General features: G+C 35.8%; 2 protein-coding genes across 5 annotated transcripts in view; both read left to right on the top strand.

Annotated features, from left to right (window-relative positions):
* Positions 1–19,052, top strand: part of LOC117327684 (adhesion G-protein coupled receptor G2-like) — a 62,141-nt gene that overhangs the window by 17,257 nt on the left and 25,832 nt on the right. For all 4 annotated transcript variants that reach the window (XM_033884789.1, XM_033884787.1, XM_033884788.1 and 1 more), the window contains exons 7-9: positions 78–238; positions 840–952; positions 18,246–18,429. In XM_033884789.1, coding sequence (XP_033740680.1) covers positions 78–238; positions 840–952; positions 18,246–18,429 — 458 coding nt within the window. The remainder of the gene's footprint in view (positions 1–77; positions 239–839; positions 953–18,245; positions 18,430–19,052) is intronic.
* LOC117327686 (G-protein coupled receptor 84-like) lies at positions 6,664–11,790 on the top strand. The gene is made up of 2 exons (XM_033884790.1): positions 6,664–6,771; positions 7,774–11,790. The coding sequence occupies exon 2, from the start codon at positions 7,801–7,803 to the stop codon at positions 9,184–9,186; it is 1,386 nt and encodes a 461-aa protein (XP_033740681.1). The 5' UTR covers positions 6,664–6,771; positions 7,774–7,800; the 3' UTR covers positions 9,187–11,790.

Below are 19,052 nucleotides of genomic sequence, written 5' to 3' on the forward strand. Positions count from 1 at the left end.
TTTATTAAAAGATTAGAAGCAGTATTATGTTAAGACATTGGAAATAGTTAAACATTCATTCTTATACCTTTTAACAGTGCATTTACCGGAAACGGACTAATGTGTGATTGCGAGATCCAAAAGTTCAAACAATGGTACGAGATAATGGGAGGATATAATGTTGGGGTGCTCGACGCATATTGTGCCAACAAAAACAACCTTCCAATCCAGGATGTATCTGACTTCGGTGGATGTGCTGGTAGGGTCATAACATACTTAAACAACATAGTAACCAGTCTCGTCTTCACCGGCATCGTTCCAATTTTATAATTAGGTTTTAACCCAGATCTAGATTTGCATGGTGGGTATCGTCTACGAAGAAGATGACGACGTTACTGGAGCACCTGGTCGCATTCTTTGTACTTTTTTGCTCGATGCAAATTAATATCTTTCATTTGATAATCCTCAGATTGATTTATTTGTAAGACTGGCAAATAAAATATAACAAATATAAATTTCAAGCATATCTTTGAGTAACGCAAACATTGGACACTTAATGTCCATTAGCATGTCCCTAAAATAAATTTATTCGCATTCAGTAATTAACATACCATTTATCATATTGATAATCGCATCGAATGTGTGTATCCGTAAGATATCCAGAAACTACTTTAATGTGATGTTTTCATTTTAATGCTCCAAACTTTGTATAGATTGTTTAAATAACGTAAAAGGAATAAGGTAATATCTGCAACTCGAAATATCCCTAGGGTACCATTGTTACAGAAATATTGATTTTACTTTATATTATAAGACAGATCGGTGAATTCGAGAATAATAAAATATCTTTCCCATTTTAGGACAAAGCCTGTTTGACCAGCTTGTTTCGTGTGAGTCGTGTGAAGTAAAGAAGAGTGACAGGCTCTGTGAAGTACCACAGGCATCATCAGTGGTTTGCTCGAGTGCTGACCATGTAAGTACATTAGAGGTGTAATCTTTTTATGGTTTGTTTGGTGACATAAGAAATAGAATCTTGGAGGGTATTTAACAAATATCGTTGTATTAATCTGTCGTCCAGATTTCATTGGAATGAATGAATGATGATACAATTTGAGGATCGCTCAATTATTGTATTTACCTATTATATATTTTAAGCTCGCCATAATCAGACGATGGGCTATTCAAAATCGCCCTACTGCCGTTCTCAGTCCTTCCGTTCGTCTTCCGCCTGTACATAATCCTTGTTATTACTATTTATTAAAACGGACTCAAAGGATATTTCTGAAAATTTATATAAATATAATTTGGAATCTGATCGGTGAAAAACAAAATGGCAGTCATCTTGAATTTTGGCAGTTGAAGTTCGTTATTGCCATTTCTTGTGACTCATGGTGATGATATTTCTGAAACTTGATATGTACGATTCTCTTGGTCCCTGGTCGTGCCATTTGTTTTTCCACTAAACCGGGAAATAAAAATGGCCGACAGGTAGCCAAGTTTTTTTTTACTATCACTGTTTCTTAAGAAGTACTGAATACCTCATTTTCAAACTTGATATGTAGGTTCCCTTGGTCAATACAAAACAGTTGTTTCCATTTAATTTTATAACTACCGACAGGTAACTATCTTGGATTCCGGCGGTAGCACTAGGATAATATTAAAAAAAGTTAAATTAGATTGTTGGTACCTACTTGGGTCCATTTACTTTAAAGTCTGACAAGATAAAAAAAAAAAAAAATGGTTGACAGGTACCCATTTTGGATTTTGCCAGTTGATGTCTCTATTTCTTCAGAAGTTTTTGCAAGACATGCCTGAAGCTTGATGTGTAGGTTCTCCTTGATCCTTTATTGTGTGTATGGTGAATTTTGAGACGGACCAGAAAAACTAAAATTACTGATAGGATTGGATATCAGTTGAAGTTTGTCATCGATATTTCCCACAAATCATTCTACGATTAGTAATGTAGGTTCTCCGTGTTTTCAAATTATCTAGAAGAAAAGAATGATCAGAAAGACAGAGAAAAGACCAGTCTTATATAAATTTGATTAAGGTAATAAAATGGGGAGTGTCATCTGGGATGGGATATCTTGTTTTTAGATATTCGTGTGGCTATGTCATCAAATACCTTTCTTCTATTTCTTGTTATTGGAATTACTTCATTCTTCATTAGTGTGTGTCGTCCATGTAGTAGATGATGTCTACCATTCCGGACTTTCATGATCTCCATATATATTGGTATTTTGTTCCTATTTCGTCCTCGTATTATCGATTTTGAGTTAGAATTTTCTTTCGTTACCATGACATTTGAGTGATGAAAAGCTGTAATACCGACGTGCCAATTGTGGACGTTAGGATACTCAACATGACGTCAAAATAACAATGGTATTGATGTCATGTCATTTGCGATATATCTCAAATCTAGCCACACGTTCCAAACATTATTTCAGCATATTATCTAACGGAGGCACGTTGGTCTAGTGATAGGACGCAACTCTGCGTTACCGAAGGGTCGCTAGTTCGAGTCCCCGCACAGGTGTGGTTTAGTATCCTTGAACAAGATACTTTACTCGGTTGTGTTCTAGTCGACTTAGTTGTAAATGAGTACGTGGAAGGGCAGTGTAATAAATGTAGTGTGTAACCTGTATGTTCCACAGAGAGTTGAGAAAGACATTGGCTGGTAGATAAATGCCAAATAAACACGGACAATAATTTGTGAACTGCTTTTAGACGGTGTTGTTGTGATACAGCGGCATATCCAACTTAAAATTAATTTTCATATGTTATAAGATATGTATAGCAATGAGAAAAACATTTTAGGAACAAAATTATTATTTAAGAGGTAGAAATTTTCGTTTTGTCGGTTGAAACTGGCATCTACTAATATATCAAAATCAATGTTAACATTTTTCATCAGTATTATATTTGACAAAAGTAAATATAAAACACCTTTTTTATACGTACAGTAAATTCATGTACGCCTATATACAAAATCGGACTTCCGTGATTATATCTACAGATCTGCATGATGTGCGAACAATTCCGATGCGTGCTTATCTGTGGTATTTTTAAGTGCCAGTTGCCAATTAATGAACAAGTTATATATATATCTAACGTTCATGAAAAGTCACACGCGTTTAAGGAGTATGGTCGTTACGCTTAAAAAGTCATAACATGTTGTTATCCTGTAGCAAATGGCATTAGTACACAGTCAAATTGTCCAGTGTTATGATACTCGTTATGTAATCGTGACTTAGTGCTGATATATATAGACGTGTATATCGGATAATACTGACGTAGTTTTTCTATTTCAATTTAATTCTTTCTTCTATTTCAAATTCCGTAATACTGAAATGATGCTAATAGTTTGATTTACATTTTTGTTGCATCATTTCGCTAATGAACCTAATCGATATCAGTTTAACAGCGTGTTTCTGGATCCTAGTTCATTGTTTGTAATGTTAAATGGGTTGTATATATTAACTACAAATTTCTGAAATAAAATGTGGTTTATATTAAAAGGTCATAAAAACCAGGTGTGGATGTTATAAGCAGTGATATTGCGATTTTGTCAGGTGACCAATGAAGTCCATGTACCTCCTGATACTGATTAACAAATGGAGATCTGATGAAGATTCAGTCGCCGCAGTTCTTACTTTGATTAATATTTCCATGACGTTAGTAATTAAAACAATGGAATACAAGTATCTACGAGACTAGGAACGTTCGGAAGTAATTGTTTGTAGAACCTAAACCAATACAGCTACATGTACACCCATTTGACTTTGTAATTAAGATAGAGTTAATGGAAGATCGCAATCACGGTTTGTTTATATATTGATAAGATAGCAGCTCGATGCTGTTAGAATAATGACTGTAATGTACTTGTAGCGATATCCAAATGACTGTGTCCACAACAAGTCTTTGATGTTTGATAACAGTTTATTCAGGTAATGTTGCATCCCGTTTGCTGGTATTTTGCCGTTTAACTACAAATACAATCTAACAAGTATTCACATTTCAAAAAAAAAAAGATTTTTTTATAATAGCGTCATCGTTATATATGTTAAGTTTAGGTTTTAGTTTTGTACAATAAAATATATGTTAGGAAAAATGAGGCTGCTGGTAAAAACATGAATTATGAGTTTCCTTCAACTTTTCTCACAAAATAGAAACGATTTTACTTGATGAGAAATGTCAATAAGCATTTATATAGTACGCGGTAGAAAGTACACTGGTGATCGCGAACTCACGAGTTTTGACTTATATACAGCATGGTTAAGACTTATATACAGCATGGTTATGACTTATATACAGCATGGTTATGACTTATATACAGCATGGTTAAGTCTTATATACAGCATGATAGCTTTCATGACACCGACCGCAATGGTGTCGGAATGTAGGTGGCTTCGTATTGTAAACTGCAATCCAAATTTTATTTTGGACAGTTAATTGTCACCGTAGTATATCATGCTGCAATTAAAAAATAAAGTTACCTTGATACCTGTTGCACTCCGTGTGTATATCATCTGATTTGGTGGGCTATGTAAATCCCCTCGAGTCTATTGTCCGTCTGCCTTCCGTCCGTAAACAATCCTTGTTATCGATATCTATTAATAAGTACTGGGGTGATATTACTCAAACTTCATGTGTAGGTTTTCCTTGGTCCCTAATTGTGTCCGTTTGATTTTGAATCTGATCCAGACACCAAAACCGCTGACAGTCAAAATACAGCATTAAAATTTCTAATTTACGGCAAATTCTTCTGATATCTTTACAAGATTCCGTATGTAGGTTCTAATCGTTATCAAATTATTAAAGAAGAAGAAGGAACTGTCTTACGTAGAACAAGATAATGCAATGGTTGACGTCAAGATCACTCTTGGGTCTCTTGCATGAATATATAAGCTATTCATTGATAGAACGTCCGATTCCTGTGCTTCGACATAAAGGTCAAGTCGATACTCTACATTTAGGTACCAGCAGTCTAACGGATATACGCCTTTCCGTTGGTTTCGTCAGTGTACCGTTACAAAGGTAGCATGTAGACAAAATTAGTCAGGAAATTGTTATTGATCAACATATATATCAGTTATTGTATTACTAGACGGTGGTATGACAACGACTACATAGATTTGTGTTACTTTGATAAACCTAAAAGATCTAAGAACATATGTATGATGCCCTTGTATCAATTCTTGATGTTACAACTTCATATGGTAACGTACATTGTTGCATCATCGAAGAATGAGGAATCGGATTCTGATATCATATTTATAACTTCATATCATCGAGCGAAATGGCGGATAGTAAAAATATCATTTATCAGACAATGGATATGCTACAATATTTTTCATGTTCACGAATTTCTATTTTGATTTTATTATACAGGCCATGACTCGTTTGATCATTTTTCATATTTACTCAAATATTTTTAGATGCACCGATGTAAATTTATCAACTCTTATACGTAAACTATGTTTTAGTTATATGATAAACTAAATTGTGTTCAATTGTATCAAGCTAATTTTCTTAAATTGATTGTGTTAGGAAGAATAATTTATTTGTGAGGTTTGATAAACAGTAAACGTTAATTATCCCCTCGTGACGAAGTCGCTGAGGGATTATGGAGTTCCGTTCGGGCTATGTTCTTCCTTTTATCAGCGCTCTAGAGACTTTATATTAAAACTGATATCAATAATAAGTCTCCCTAGAACGGGTTCATGTTTCAGGGCGCCTAGGTCAAGGGCAAGGCTATTTTTATAGAAAATCGTTGTCAGCGCTCTAGTGATTTAATTATTTGTTGGCCAAGTATGGGAATACTTCGAACCAGTTTGGTTTAGGATGCTAATTTCAAGGACGAGGTCACTGTATCCATTTTAAAAAAAAACTTGGCAATCACACCTATTTCCTCATTTTTCAACAGATTTTGATGAAACTTCGTATATTTGTCAATTATTAGAATATCTTGAACGAGATGGCATGAGAGGTTAATACAGAGAATTTTAGTACATATACTTGCCACGCGAGGGGATTTGTATCGGTTGCAATGTATTGCTCTAATTAGGGCAGAATTATCTGTGATATATAAATTCACAGGTAAGGGCTGGTACAAAATCTACATAAGTGACCTTTACTTTGAATTCAGGTACTGTCTCATAACGCTGAATAGTGACTACAACTCTAGTCATAACAGATTTGTCTTTTCAGGAATGACAAACCATATACAAAAAAATAGTTTTATAACATTTTATCATGATGTTTGCAGGCGACATCAAATTGGATTATTTGGAAGTTGTTTAACTCCTAGACATTTTTTTTTTTTTTTTTTAAGTTTTAAAAAAAAAATCATTACCAAATTGTGTGTCACGTAAATATAAAAATAAAAAAACAATTTCTGAAACCAATCCCCCTTCCATAGCGGTAAGAACATACAACATCTCTTTAGGTACTGTTTCGCTCGTAAGGGAATATGTCAATCACATCGGTATATTGATATGGACATCACTTGATGAAACAGTTTGAAGAGATTCCCATTTGTATAGGTGTACCAAATACTCGTTGACAAAGCTATGACAGAGAGACACAATTGGTTGCCTATTCAGATACAAATCCCAATATCGATCGCTCATTATGAACGCAGACTATACCGAAAACGTCGATGCCATATTAACTGTGATCGCGACGGCACGCAACACACGCCTTTATCCAGGGGAAGCAGGAGCCAGTGTTTTCATTGATGGATTGGTTCACTAGGAAAAGCGTTTCCGCTTTTTGGACATCCACAACAAGGTAAACTGACATTTATACATTATAACGTATTGCCGTAAATATTGTTAAAGGAAATGTATTTGTGCTGTTACTCAAATCATCGACTTGATGATAATTCCTGTACTTTGAAATTCTGAACGAAAAATATCTACTTAATTTGATATAAAATCTTCATGTCCAAAATATGTTTAGATATTTTGGTAAGAATAATACCTGTAAGAAGTTACGAAGACCTAGAGGGACAGTAACTGGTTCCCATTTTTTGCAATCATTAAATCATAAGTTTATAATTTCGCATGCATATACATTTTTACATTTGCAAAGATAATTACACTGATCGAAAATATCGCCTGTTTTAGATTCTGTATCAAGGAATGGACAGAATGAAAGTGTACGTCACAGTACATTGTACCATAACCTTTCATTCGCTAATATAAAAACCTGATAGATTTCTTTTCGAGTTATATCTTTAAATTAATTTTTACCGCTCAACTAGGTAAATTTACCTGAAAATACAAGATACGGCAGGGTTGATATTTGTTGAGCAACATTCCTGCTTGCATTAAAAATTATACTGTCATTTTCATTATACCTAAACAGCTTCATTAATACTTTATGAATTAGTGCAACAAAGCAGTTGTTAGAGAAATACCAGGTTTATTATACAACTAATTAGCTTTATAAATGAATGCGCTACCATCAGAAACACAGCAGAACCAGTTTTCGTTTGTATCTATGGTCATTCTGACGTCAATTCTGACATGTGACCGGATGAAATGCTATGTCATGATGTGGTATCAATATAGTGTTATTTCATAGAAACATTTAAACAGGTGACGCTGAGGGACATTCATCTCATCGTCAGACACCCTCTCTTGGTTTGATCTGCTGCTTTTTAAGTAATTATCTAAACAATCGAGAAAACAAAGTATTAACCAAAAAACAATAAATAATTTTTAAACTAAATGCATAGATTATGATGATAGTAAAATAAAGAAAATAAATGTTTTTCTTGTATTTCAGATATTTCGAGTTGACAGGGATTACATTATGATGAATAATAGCAGCGATCCGTTGCTTGTTTCTTGTGATCACATATGTTGGGAAGACAAAATTGATCAACTGAACGATTTTATGGTAGTTCGAAATGTGCCCGTCCTATTGTTCATGTGCCTGCTAGTGATCATAGGAATCCCTGGTAATCTAATCGTGATTTGGATGTATGGTGTGCGAAAGGTTCGAACCACTGCCAATTGCTTCGTCATCACTCTGGCCTGTGTTGATCTAACTTCATGCGTTGTTATACATCCATATGTTATATCTAAATTATTTAACAGCTACAATCAACAACAAGTATTGACCTGCAAGTTGTTCGAGTTTTTGATTCATTCTACTTTGTCGATATCGGCCATCGTTTTGTTTGTGGTCGCCATAGATAGATACCTTGCAATTTGCAAACCGTTCCATTTCTTAAAATATCAGAAATACGCTACGGCAATTCTGATTGCAACGTTTGCAATAGGTATAGTAGACAGTCTTCCTTTGTTGGAGTTTTACGGGAAAAGAACGATAGAGTTACATTCAAGTTCCAACAGAAAGATCAAAGGATACATTTGTGACTTCAGCGATGTGTATCAAGGATCATCATCAATGGCGTCGTTTGGAATGTTTATGTTTGTTTGTTTCTCAAGTATAGTAGTTGGGATGACGATAATGTATTTCAATGTAGCCCGAACCGCGTATAAACGTCGATCGAGACTTGTTTCTCCCGTGGACTTGGTCTCCGATTTCTCAGACAGAAATAGCAAATATTACAGTAAAGGAACGATTCGAACCTCGCCAGGTAAAGGTGGTAGAAGTCAGGATGGGACGATTAGTCCTGTCATGGGATTGTCTGGATCTTCGAATCTATGTTCAGTATCAACAGTTGGACACGTATCGTTGACTATCAACATGTTCACAGCAAATACGTATAAGGATTTGGAAGCAAAGACGACACAACAGTCTACGGCGAAAAACTACAGCAAATATGCCGAGACATTAAATCTAAACTCAGATAATGGGAAAACCTTGAAGGACAACACATTAAAGATAAGCAGGGTGTCAGCACAGGATAGGTTACAATGGAAAGACAATAGACAGTATAATTATAGATACAGCGCCAGGTTGAAGGCGGCAAAGATCCTGTTTCTGGTTACGGCTCTATTCCTTCTGTCCTGGCTTCCGTTTTGGGTAATCAGATTTCTCTGGCTCTTCGCACCATCGTACATGTCCACCCAATCAGAGACCGGGAATGCGATAGAACATTTTTTCATGCACTTGTTTTATCTAAATAATGCGGCGAACCCTGTTATTTATACAATCATTAACAAGAATTTTCGTGAGGAATGCCGCGTATATTGGGAAAGGTGTCGTGTTAAGATTGACCCAGCGTGATCTGACACCTCCTCCTACTTATTCTATTCGACGGTGTTTTTTCAGAACTACTGTCATTGTGGGACAATACACCTTTGATACGGTGATTATTTGAACTCTTTTCGTTTTGTCCTGTCCGGCCTAATATTTTGACCGGGTGATGTGACTTCTATATTTTCGCTATTAGTATACATTTCTTTTTAAACCTTTCATTCAATCATCTAGCAAATACTTCAAAGGTGTTTTTATTTGCTTATTGATTTGACCCGTTTTTGTACATTTCTATATTGTGTTTGATGTCTGGCAGCATGCATCTTTACTAATGAAAATTTGGTTTGACGTAGGTTTTGATGGCGGGTGGTTTTCACGTGGCAGGAGACGCTTTCCTTTCGGATTACCATTTGGTTATATCTAACAATAAGCTGTGATTTCCTGATGGCTCCCCGAGAGCTATAAACTCTAACATATCTAACAATAAGCTGTGATTCCCAGATGATTGCCCGCGAGCTATACACTCTATTATATCTAACAATAAGCTGTGATTCCCTGATGATTGCCCGCGAGATATAAACTCTATTATGTCTAACAAATAAGCTGTGATTCCCTGATGATTGCCCGCGAGCTATACACTCTATTATATCTAACAATAAGCCTGATTCCCAGATGATTGCCCGCGAGCTATACACTCTATTATATCTAACAATAAGCTGTGGTTCCCTGATGATTGCCCGCGAGATATAAACTCTATTATGTCTAACAAATAAGCTGTGATTCCCTGATGATTGCCCGCGAGATATACACTCTAATATATCTAACAATAAGCTGTGATTCCCTGATGATTGCCCGCGAGCTATACACTCTATTATATCTAACAATGAACAGTGATTCCCAGATGGTTGCCCGCGAGCTATACACTCTATTATATCTAACAATAAGCCTGATTCCCAGATGATTGCCCGCGAGCTATACACTCTATTATATCTAACAATAAGCTGTGGTTCCCTGATGATTGCCCGCGAGCTATACACTCTAATATATCTAACAATAAGCTGTGATTCCCTGATGATTGCCCGCGAGCTATACACTCTATTATATCTAACAATGAACAGTGATTCCCAGATGGTTGCCTGCGAGCTATACACTCTATTATATCTAACAATAAGCCTGATTCCCAGATGATTGCCCGCGAGATATACACTCTATTATATCTAACAAAAAGCTGTGGTTCCCTGATGATTGCCCGCGAGCTATACACTCTATTATATCTAACAAATAAGCTGTGATTCCCTGATGAATGCCCGCGAGCTATACACTCTATTATATCTAACAATGAACAGTGATTCCCAGATGATTGCCCGCGAGCTATACAATCCAATATATCTAACATTAAGCTGTGATTCCCTGATGATTGCCCGCGAGCTTTACACTCTAATATATCTAACAATAAGCCTGATTCCCTGATGATTGCCCGCGAGCTATACACTCTATTATATCTAACAATAAGCCGTGGTTTCTGATGATTGCCCGCGAGCTATACACTCTATTATATCTAACAATAAGCCTGATTCCCTGATGATTGCCCGCGAGCTATACACTCTATTATATCTAACAATAAGCCGTGGTTTCTGATGATTGCCCGCGAGCTATACACTCTATTATATCTAACAATAAGCTGTGATTCCCTGATGATTGCCCGCGAGCTATACACTCTATTATATCTAGCAATAAGCTGTGATTCCCTGATGATTGCCCGCGAGGTATACACTCTATTATATCTAGCAATAAGCTGTGGTTCCCTGATGATTGCCCGCGAGCTATACACTCTATTATATCTAACAATAAGCCGTGATTCCCAGATGATTGCCCGCGAGCTATACACTCTATTATATCTAACAATAAGCTGTGATTTCCTGATGGCTCCCCGCGAGCTATAAACTCTAATATATCTAACAATAAGCCGTGATTCCCAGATGATTGCCCGCGAGCTATACACTCTATTATATCTAACAATAAGCTGTGATTTCCTGATGGCTCCCCGCGAGCTATAAACTCTAATATATCTAACAATAAGCCGTGGTTCCCTGATGGCTCCCCGCGAGCTATAAACTCTAATATATCTAACAATAAGCAGTAAGTCAGTCCCTGTGTGTGTGTACTCATTTCTTTCGGTTTTGTTTAAAATCACATTTTGTTGTGGATATGCGTCAAAGAAAACAAGCACAACAATGTTTTAAAAACAAGCCATTAGGCTAGATGAAACATACAAAATAAATAGATAATGATTACGAAAACATCCGTAATAATATCATTTCTTTTCAATCCCGTCACAAACAATACATAATTATAAGATTTATTAACGTTTTATTTTACATACACACTAGTTTCAGCGTATAAGCCATTGGTTATCTGCCAGTGCGGGGTATCTTTTTTTACGATAATGACTTGTTATTGCAACACTGTGTGACAGGCAATTAGCAGTGGTAGGTATAGTAATAATATGTCAGATTATTGCCATCAGGTACTATCTATGATATCAACTAATATCTAAATCGCTGAATACGTTAATGTATCTCGTTAGGAATCAACATGATAGAATAAGGAGATGGGTTTAAAAGTCACCAATCCGGTCAATGCCCCTGTCACACTTGACCGGATTGGTGTACCGGACATCAACGGATAGAAATTTTTGTTATCCGGTGGTATACGGTGGCAAAGTTGTCAGTCCGGTAGAAAAATCCAAACTGACGACGTACTTGCACAGAATATGGAACGGATAAAACGTACCAATAACAAACATGTAACGTACGGCTACCGTACTACCAACCGGGTGTCTCCGAATGAGTTCCTCCCCCTGTAGGTATCCTGTAGGTATTCTGTATTCATCCGTTCTGTGCGTGTTATCCGTTTTCAATCCGTTTGTCTATTCGTCGTGTCCGGTGTTAATCCTGCAAGCATCATGTGTTTGTCCGTTATGTGTCCGTTATGTGTCCGCTGAAGGTCCGGTTTATGCGTGGCGTGTGCGTTCAAGTTCCATCAACGGACTGGGTAACGCATGCCCCCCGTACACCTACCGCATATAAACGAACAATGACAGGATATATACAGGACAAAACGGACATGCACAGGACAGCCAACGAATATTCTTATCCGTTACTGTCCGTTTCACAAAACTTTCCAACGGATACCACTGGACGCACCGTACATCACCTGACATGAAACGAATGAACCGAATATAAAACGGACATAAAACGGATATTGACGAACATCATCGGATATCCAAAAATGTTATCCGTTTCACGTCCGGTGGCCCAATCCGGTAAAGTGTGACAGGGGCATACAGTGAAAGCATATCAATATTTCAAATGATATAAATACACCTGAAATAAACGTTACTGGTTGACTAAAATGAAAAATCTAATTAAAAACTTAAACTACCGTAAATGGCATGCATTTAATATTAACAATTGATTAGGAATACACTTTCAACAAATGAATTGTATATGGAAGATATATCTTACAGGTGTTCTGGTATTAACAACTGTAGAAATACATAAATTAAATGTATAGTGTAAAGTATTCAGGACACAAATACTTATTGTGATTAGTTTTGAGAAATCCCAATTATACGAATTTATTCTCATTCTAAGTTACGACATAGGGATTCCAAGGCTTGTTGATTGAGCTAGTACATCCCTAATGATATGCCTGTAAAGATATTCGTTGGTACTTGTGGTCAGCATTAAAAGCGTCCTTACTCCTTAGGTATGTCACATAACCTGTAATTACATCCAGACTGGACAATTAACGTTTTAAGGATGTTTACAGTAGAAACGTTGTGCGACTGTCTCTTAAAAAAGTGATACTAAGATACAATATATATGTAGATAGCTGAATTGTTCACGTATCAACTATGGTAAAAAGGGAAGTTTTAAATATAGGATTGGAATCCATTTCACTGAATATGAGATTATAATGATCTCGCTAAACTACTTGAAGACTTTAACACTCCTCCCATAGGTAGGAATCGTCATTGGATTACAATTCAAACAAACTAATAACTCTTCAAAAATCCTGCCACTGACTCGGAGTGTCAATTGCCAGTACAAATCTATCAATGAACACTTTTCAATTCATGTTAGTTTATTAAATGTCAATTTGTAACATCCTTGATCTCGTCAAAAACAACAGAGAATATCGACATAATAACGGATCCACAAATCAAACTCAAAATCGATTAAATGAGGATAAACTATCAAGGAAAACATAGTTTTGTATGGAGACTGCAGCAGAAAGTACAAGAATTGTGCTCCAAATGAGTAAACATCTTCTGCTTCATCGACGACACCCGCTCTAAAAATCTAGGTCACGGCGACACCCGCTCTAAAAATCTAGGTCACGGCGAAACCCGCTCTACAAATCTAGGTCACGGCGACACCCGCTCTACAAATCTAGGTGAAACCAAAGCTAAGGCAGATGACAACAGAACATCAAACATGTCACCAAGCGCTAAACACGTATGACGTCATCTCACATAAGGAAATAGAATATTTCCAAATGATATCAAGATGGCGACCATAAACGTTCCATCCACCTGCATCTCACTGACAAACATACTTGTTGATCCATTAATTTGTTGTTCACATGTTCTTTATTTTGTAACAGACCTTTTGTTGTTTTATCTCTAAATAAAGATAATTAAACCTGTTATAATTGTCGTTTGTACTGAATACATCAAAGTATAGATCCTAACACAAAGGCCATAAGTAGCCTGCAAAACAAAAACGAGGTGATACTTTATAACACAAAATATCCGCGGGTTTCATCTTCTGCGTTTTTAAGATGTAAGTTTCGTTGTAAGAAAAAGAAATAAGGTTTCCCAACTAATTGTTTTCTATATATGCACGGTTCCTGATAGGATGTTTCATATGATTTATCCAATCACTCCTGTATGCTTTATAACATAGTGATACAAATGACAAATTTTTATGAGTCGTGCCCTAACCTGGTATCAAAATCACGATCTATGGCACTTAACAGGCAGAAATACCTGCAGTATACACCACCATTATACCAAGTCCGCGTTGCTTAAATGTACTTTCGATGGCGCAGTGATGAACGGCTCGATGTGCAGTTTAGATGAATGTTTAAATTGAATGCTCGAGTGTTTTCCTTATATAGATGACTGTTTAAGTTGAACGCTCGAGTGTTTTCCTTATTTAGATGACTGTTTAAGTTCAACGCTCGAGTGTTTTCCTTATTTAGATGACTGTTTAAGTTGAACGCTCGAGTGTATTCCTTATTAAGATGATTGTTTAAGTTGAATGCTCGAGTGTTTTCCTTATTTAGATGACTGTTTAAGTTGAACGCTCGAGTGTTTTCCTTATTTAGATGACTGTTTAAGTTGAACGCTCGAGTGTTTTCCTTATTTAGATGATTGTTTAAGTTGAACGCTCGAGTGTTTTCCTTATTTAGACGACTGTTTAAGTTGAATGCTCGAGTGTTTTCCTTATTTAGATGACTGTTTAAGTTGAACGTTCGAGTGTTTTCCTTATTTAGATGACTGTTTAAGTTCAACGCTCGAGTGTTTTCCTTATTTAGATGACTGTTTAAGTTGAATGCTCGAATGTTTTCCTTATTTAGATGACTGTTTAAGTTCAACGCTCGAGTGTTTTCTTATTTAGATGACTGTTTAAGTTGAATGCTCGAGTGTTTTCCTTATTTAGATGACTGTTTAAGTTGAACGCTCGAATGTTTTCCTTATTTAGATGACTGTTTAAGTTGAACGCTCGAGTGTTTTCCTTATTTTATTCTGAAATGAGGTTTTATATGGTACATTATGTTCAATTACACATAGTGAAACATGTACTTGTTTCTTTACATAACACAGACGTGATTGTTTATTGATTGTTTGTTTTTCCGCTCTTTCATGCCGTAACACATTAAACACATCAGACCGCACCAGCATCAACAGTGCATGAAATTTGTGACAGATTTGATAAAGTGGTTGTGCTTTAGCATGGCTACGCTTTAGCACCTGATGTAGTGACCCTTTTATGAAGTGGCCACGTCCTCAGAATAAAAAGGATCTAGTCTCTAGTCATTTGGTAGGTGAAGACACATTGCCCAAGTATAAAAACGACAAATATACAAATACACATGCCTGTATAACATGAAAGAGAATTATACAACCCCACAACAGGCGAGTCCATGTCTGCTGTAGGGGGAGGAAAACTTCTACACAACTTGTCATACTTACTCAGAAACGTGTCATATATACCTATATGTTAAACTTATTTTATATTACTGTTGTATAGTTTGTGATTGGAAGAAAATCCTGGGTACCTACTGAATCATCATCAGTGAACTTCCCAAGGAACCTGATACTTAAAGACAGTTAAGTGAACAGGTTGGAGAAGTAAATCTCAAAAAATTGTTTTACAGAAAAAGAAAATAGTCGGACAGAACAAGTAGTTTTTGACATGTTATCTGATAGCTAGGCGACCATTACTATTATACTCAAACATGAAACTGAATAAGGATAGTTTTATATTTAATAAAAAGTTCTTTAGAAGAAAAACAGTAGAAATATTATTTGTATTCTTTGAAAATATTACAGAGATCTACAGACATTTACGAACACCATTTGTTCCAATCTCCAACCGTCATGTTCCAAATACGCACAATGGCATCAATGTATCGCTATAACAAAAGATATCAATGACAATATCGAAATGGAAACAATACAAAATGATCAATATGATCAGACTAACACGCTCTCGTCATTGTTTGCTTCATCTGCATCACTTGGGAGTTAAATGCAATGCTTGCTGATTTTGGAACGGAATCGACATACGAGAACGTCATTAATACTAGTCCAGTACAATCCATTCATATGGTAACAACTAAAAACACACAGTGATTTGAAAATATCTTCATTTATTGTACGAATGGAGTTGTATCCTATTTCTCTCAAGGGTTTCAATATCAATCAATTAGTAAGGTCATTAATTTACCGTTATTGATGTTCATCCTACTATTAAATAGCTGCTCTATGTCCGCCTGTAGATTAATTATTTATGATATTTGTATCAATATATGCCAACCTTCTCGGTACCATTGTAATAAATCTGTGTCACATATAAGCACAATTGATTCTAAAGGTCAGGATAAACTCAATTGTCGTAAACAGAAATTCGATCTTTGTCCACCCCTTAACTTATTTTAAGAATTCTTTAAAGAATTAATAAATAATCAATGGATTGTAATTGGCTGGGAACATCCTTTTGTGGTGGGGAGTCATATTCCCCTCACTGTCAAACGATTTGGTTTGAGAGATGAAAACAACGGCCAACATTAGCGATTATCCTCAGGTGTGAATATATTCCCTGTTTCCCTGACCCCATAGGACTGATGGGGAAAAGTATGTCAAAAATAATATTTTGAAAAAGTCTTAATCCCTTACATCTACTGTTTTGTGTGATGAAAACAACTAACGACATAAACTTCTCAACTTGGGTTTGTCACTGGTTAACAACAATGGAACTTGATGTTTCATCTTATTATTGATTACTGTTAAACATTAGGCGGTGTATCAATATACCAGGGCTGGCCTTGATGGCAAGTCCTTCAAGTTACAGATGACATTATCTGGGATCAAGTATGGAAAAGAAATCCTATATCACATCAAAGTACACAATTGCTGTGCATGACGATGCCGAGTAATCATGTTTCAGAGGTTGGTAGGCAATCCTGTTCTAGAAGACTTTTTTTGGGCCAGAATACAAACAACAGAGAATACCGACATCAAAACAAAATCGCAATTCTAACTCAAAATCGACAAAACCATGGTAAAATAAAAAAGCAAGAAAAATATTTAAATGGAGACGCGTGAAAAAGACCATGTGTTAAGCAAGGATAAGCGTCATCAACGCTATCCGATATGCTTACACTGTAACAATACACACGAACTAAGGTTGAATCCTAACACTGTAACCATACACACGAACTAAGGTTGAATCCTAACACTGTAACCATACACACAAACGAAGGTTGAATCCTAACACTGTAACCATACACACAAACGAGGATTGAATCCTAACACTGTAACCATACACACAAACGAAGGTTGAATCCTAACACTGTAACCATACACACAAACGAAGGTTGAATCCTAACACTGTAACCATACACACAAACGAAGGTTGAATCCTAACACTGTAACCATACACACAAACGAAGGTTGAATCCTAACACTGTAACCATACACACAAACGAAGGTTGAATCCTAACACTGTAACCATACACACAAACGAAGGTTGAATCCTAACACTGTAACCATACACACAAACGAAGGTTGAATCCTAACACTGTAACCATACACACAAACGAGGATTGAATCCTAACACTGTAACCATACACACAAACGAAGGTTGAATCCTTATACTGTAACCATACACACAAACGAAGGTTGAATCCTAACACTGTAACCATACACACAAACGAAGGTTGAATCCTTATACTGTAACCATACACACAAACGAAGGTTGAATCCTTATACTGTAACCATACAAAGGTAAGAATTTCAACCAACAGTTTTTGGATGTTCCTTGGTTTTGGACGAATTGTTTAGTATGGCCTTTGATTGGAAAAGATTATCATAAAACCAAATTGATAAACGGTGATATACATGTGTGTTTGTGTGTGTGTGTGTGTTATATAAAGCTTATTTAAGAAAAAAAGGATATGTTCGTAATATTTACTGCAATGAGTATCTTATTGATCTGTCGTTGTTTACATATTCCATTTAACCCTTTTGTCCTGAATGTCCTACTTAAAAAAACATATCTCAAATACATTACATACATATACACATCTTTAATTTCGTCCCATTTCTTGCAATCAAGACAATCGGATGGCGTTATCCATTCATAAAGCACAACATTATTCTTATAAATGTAATGAACGTGTTACATTGTGCATCAGGCGAGTATATGATGATATGTCATTCCGTACATTATTCAGCTGATATTTACAAAATTGACTTGCTGCATTATTTAAATATAATATAATTGTATTTTCAGCCAGTTTGCTATACACAATTGGCGTTCACAACGACTGGTCTAGAGCTGAATAAAGGATGTGAAACTTATCTTGATTGTGTTCAAAAAGCTCGAAATGTTAATTCACAATGCTTCGGAATTACCAACGCAGTTCATTGTACATTCTGTTGTCTAGGACACAACTGTAATGACGATGATATCGGAGGTAAGTAGTCACGTGATCGAGTATAGGATGCTGATTGGATACATGTTGTCATCTTAGACATGAATATTATTTTTTTTTTACTTTCCTTCCTTCCTCATAAGGGATATAAAGTAAGCGATCCGCGGTGTCCTTAAACTCCAACATATATCACATTCACATAATAGTATTTTAAAACCAGATTAAAAAAATGTATATACATGTATATATTGGTGATCATCTGTCTAGGTTAAAAAGGTCATTATACTAGACCACTTTTTAAAAAGTTTGCGTTCAGGTTAATTAGCGAACTGCTCAACAGATAACCCAACATTATCAGAACAACTCCTGATGATTTTGGTGGTGATCTATCATTTAATCAAACTTAATTAATGTTAATTATAATCTTTATGGTTATTACGAAAATTTGCTTTCTTACTAAGTTATTCGTTTGTTTAAAAGTTATGGTAATGGTAGAGTATAATAAAAAGCATTGCCATCTAATTTCTGAAGAAACTGTCAGTCAGGTTGATGGAATTTCAAATATGATTATTGTAAAACCACACAACAAACCTGAATTTTGAAAAGAAATTTTAAAACGTTCAGCAGTAAAAATTGAAAATGGTGAGAGGAGATGAAAAATGCAC

Source organism: Pecten maximus, chromosome 5, assembly GCF_902652985.1.
Source record: "Pecten maximus chromosome 5, xPecMax1.1, whole genome shotgun sequence".
Lineage (NCBI taxonomy): Eukaryota > Metazoa > Mollusca > Bivalvia > Pectinida > Pectinidae > Pecten > Pecten maximus.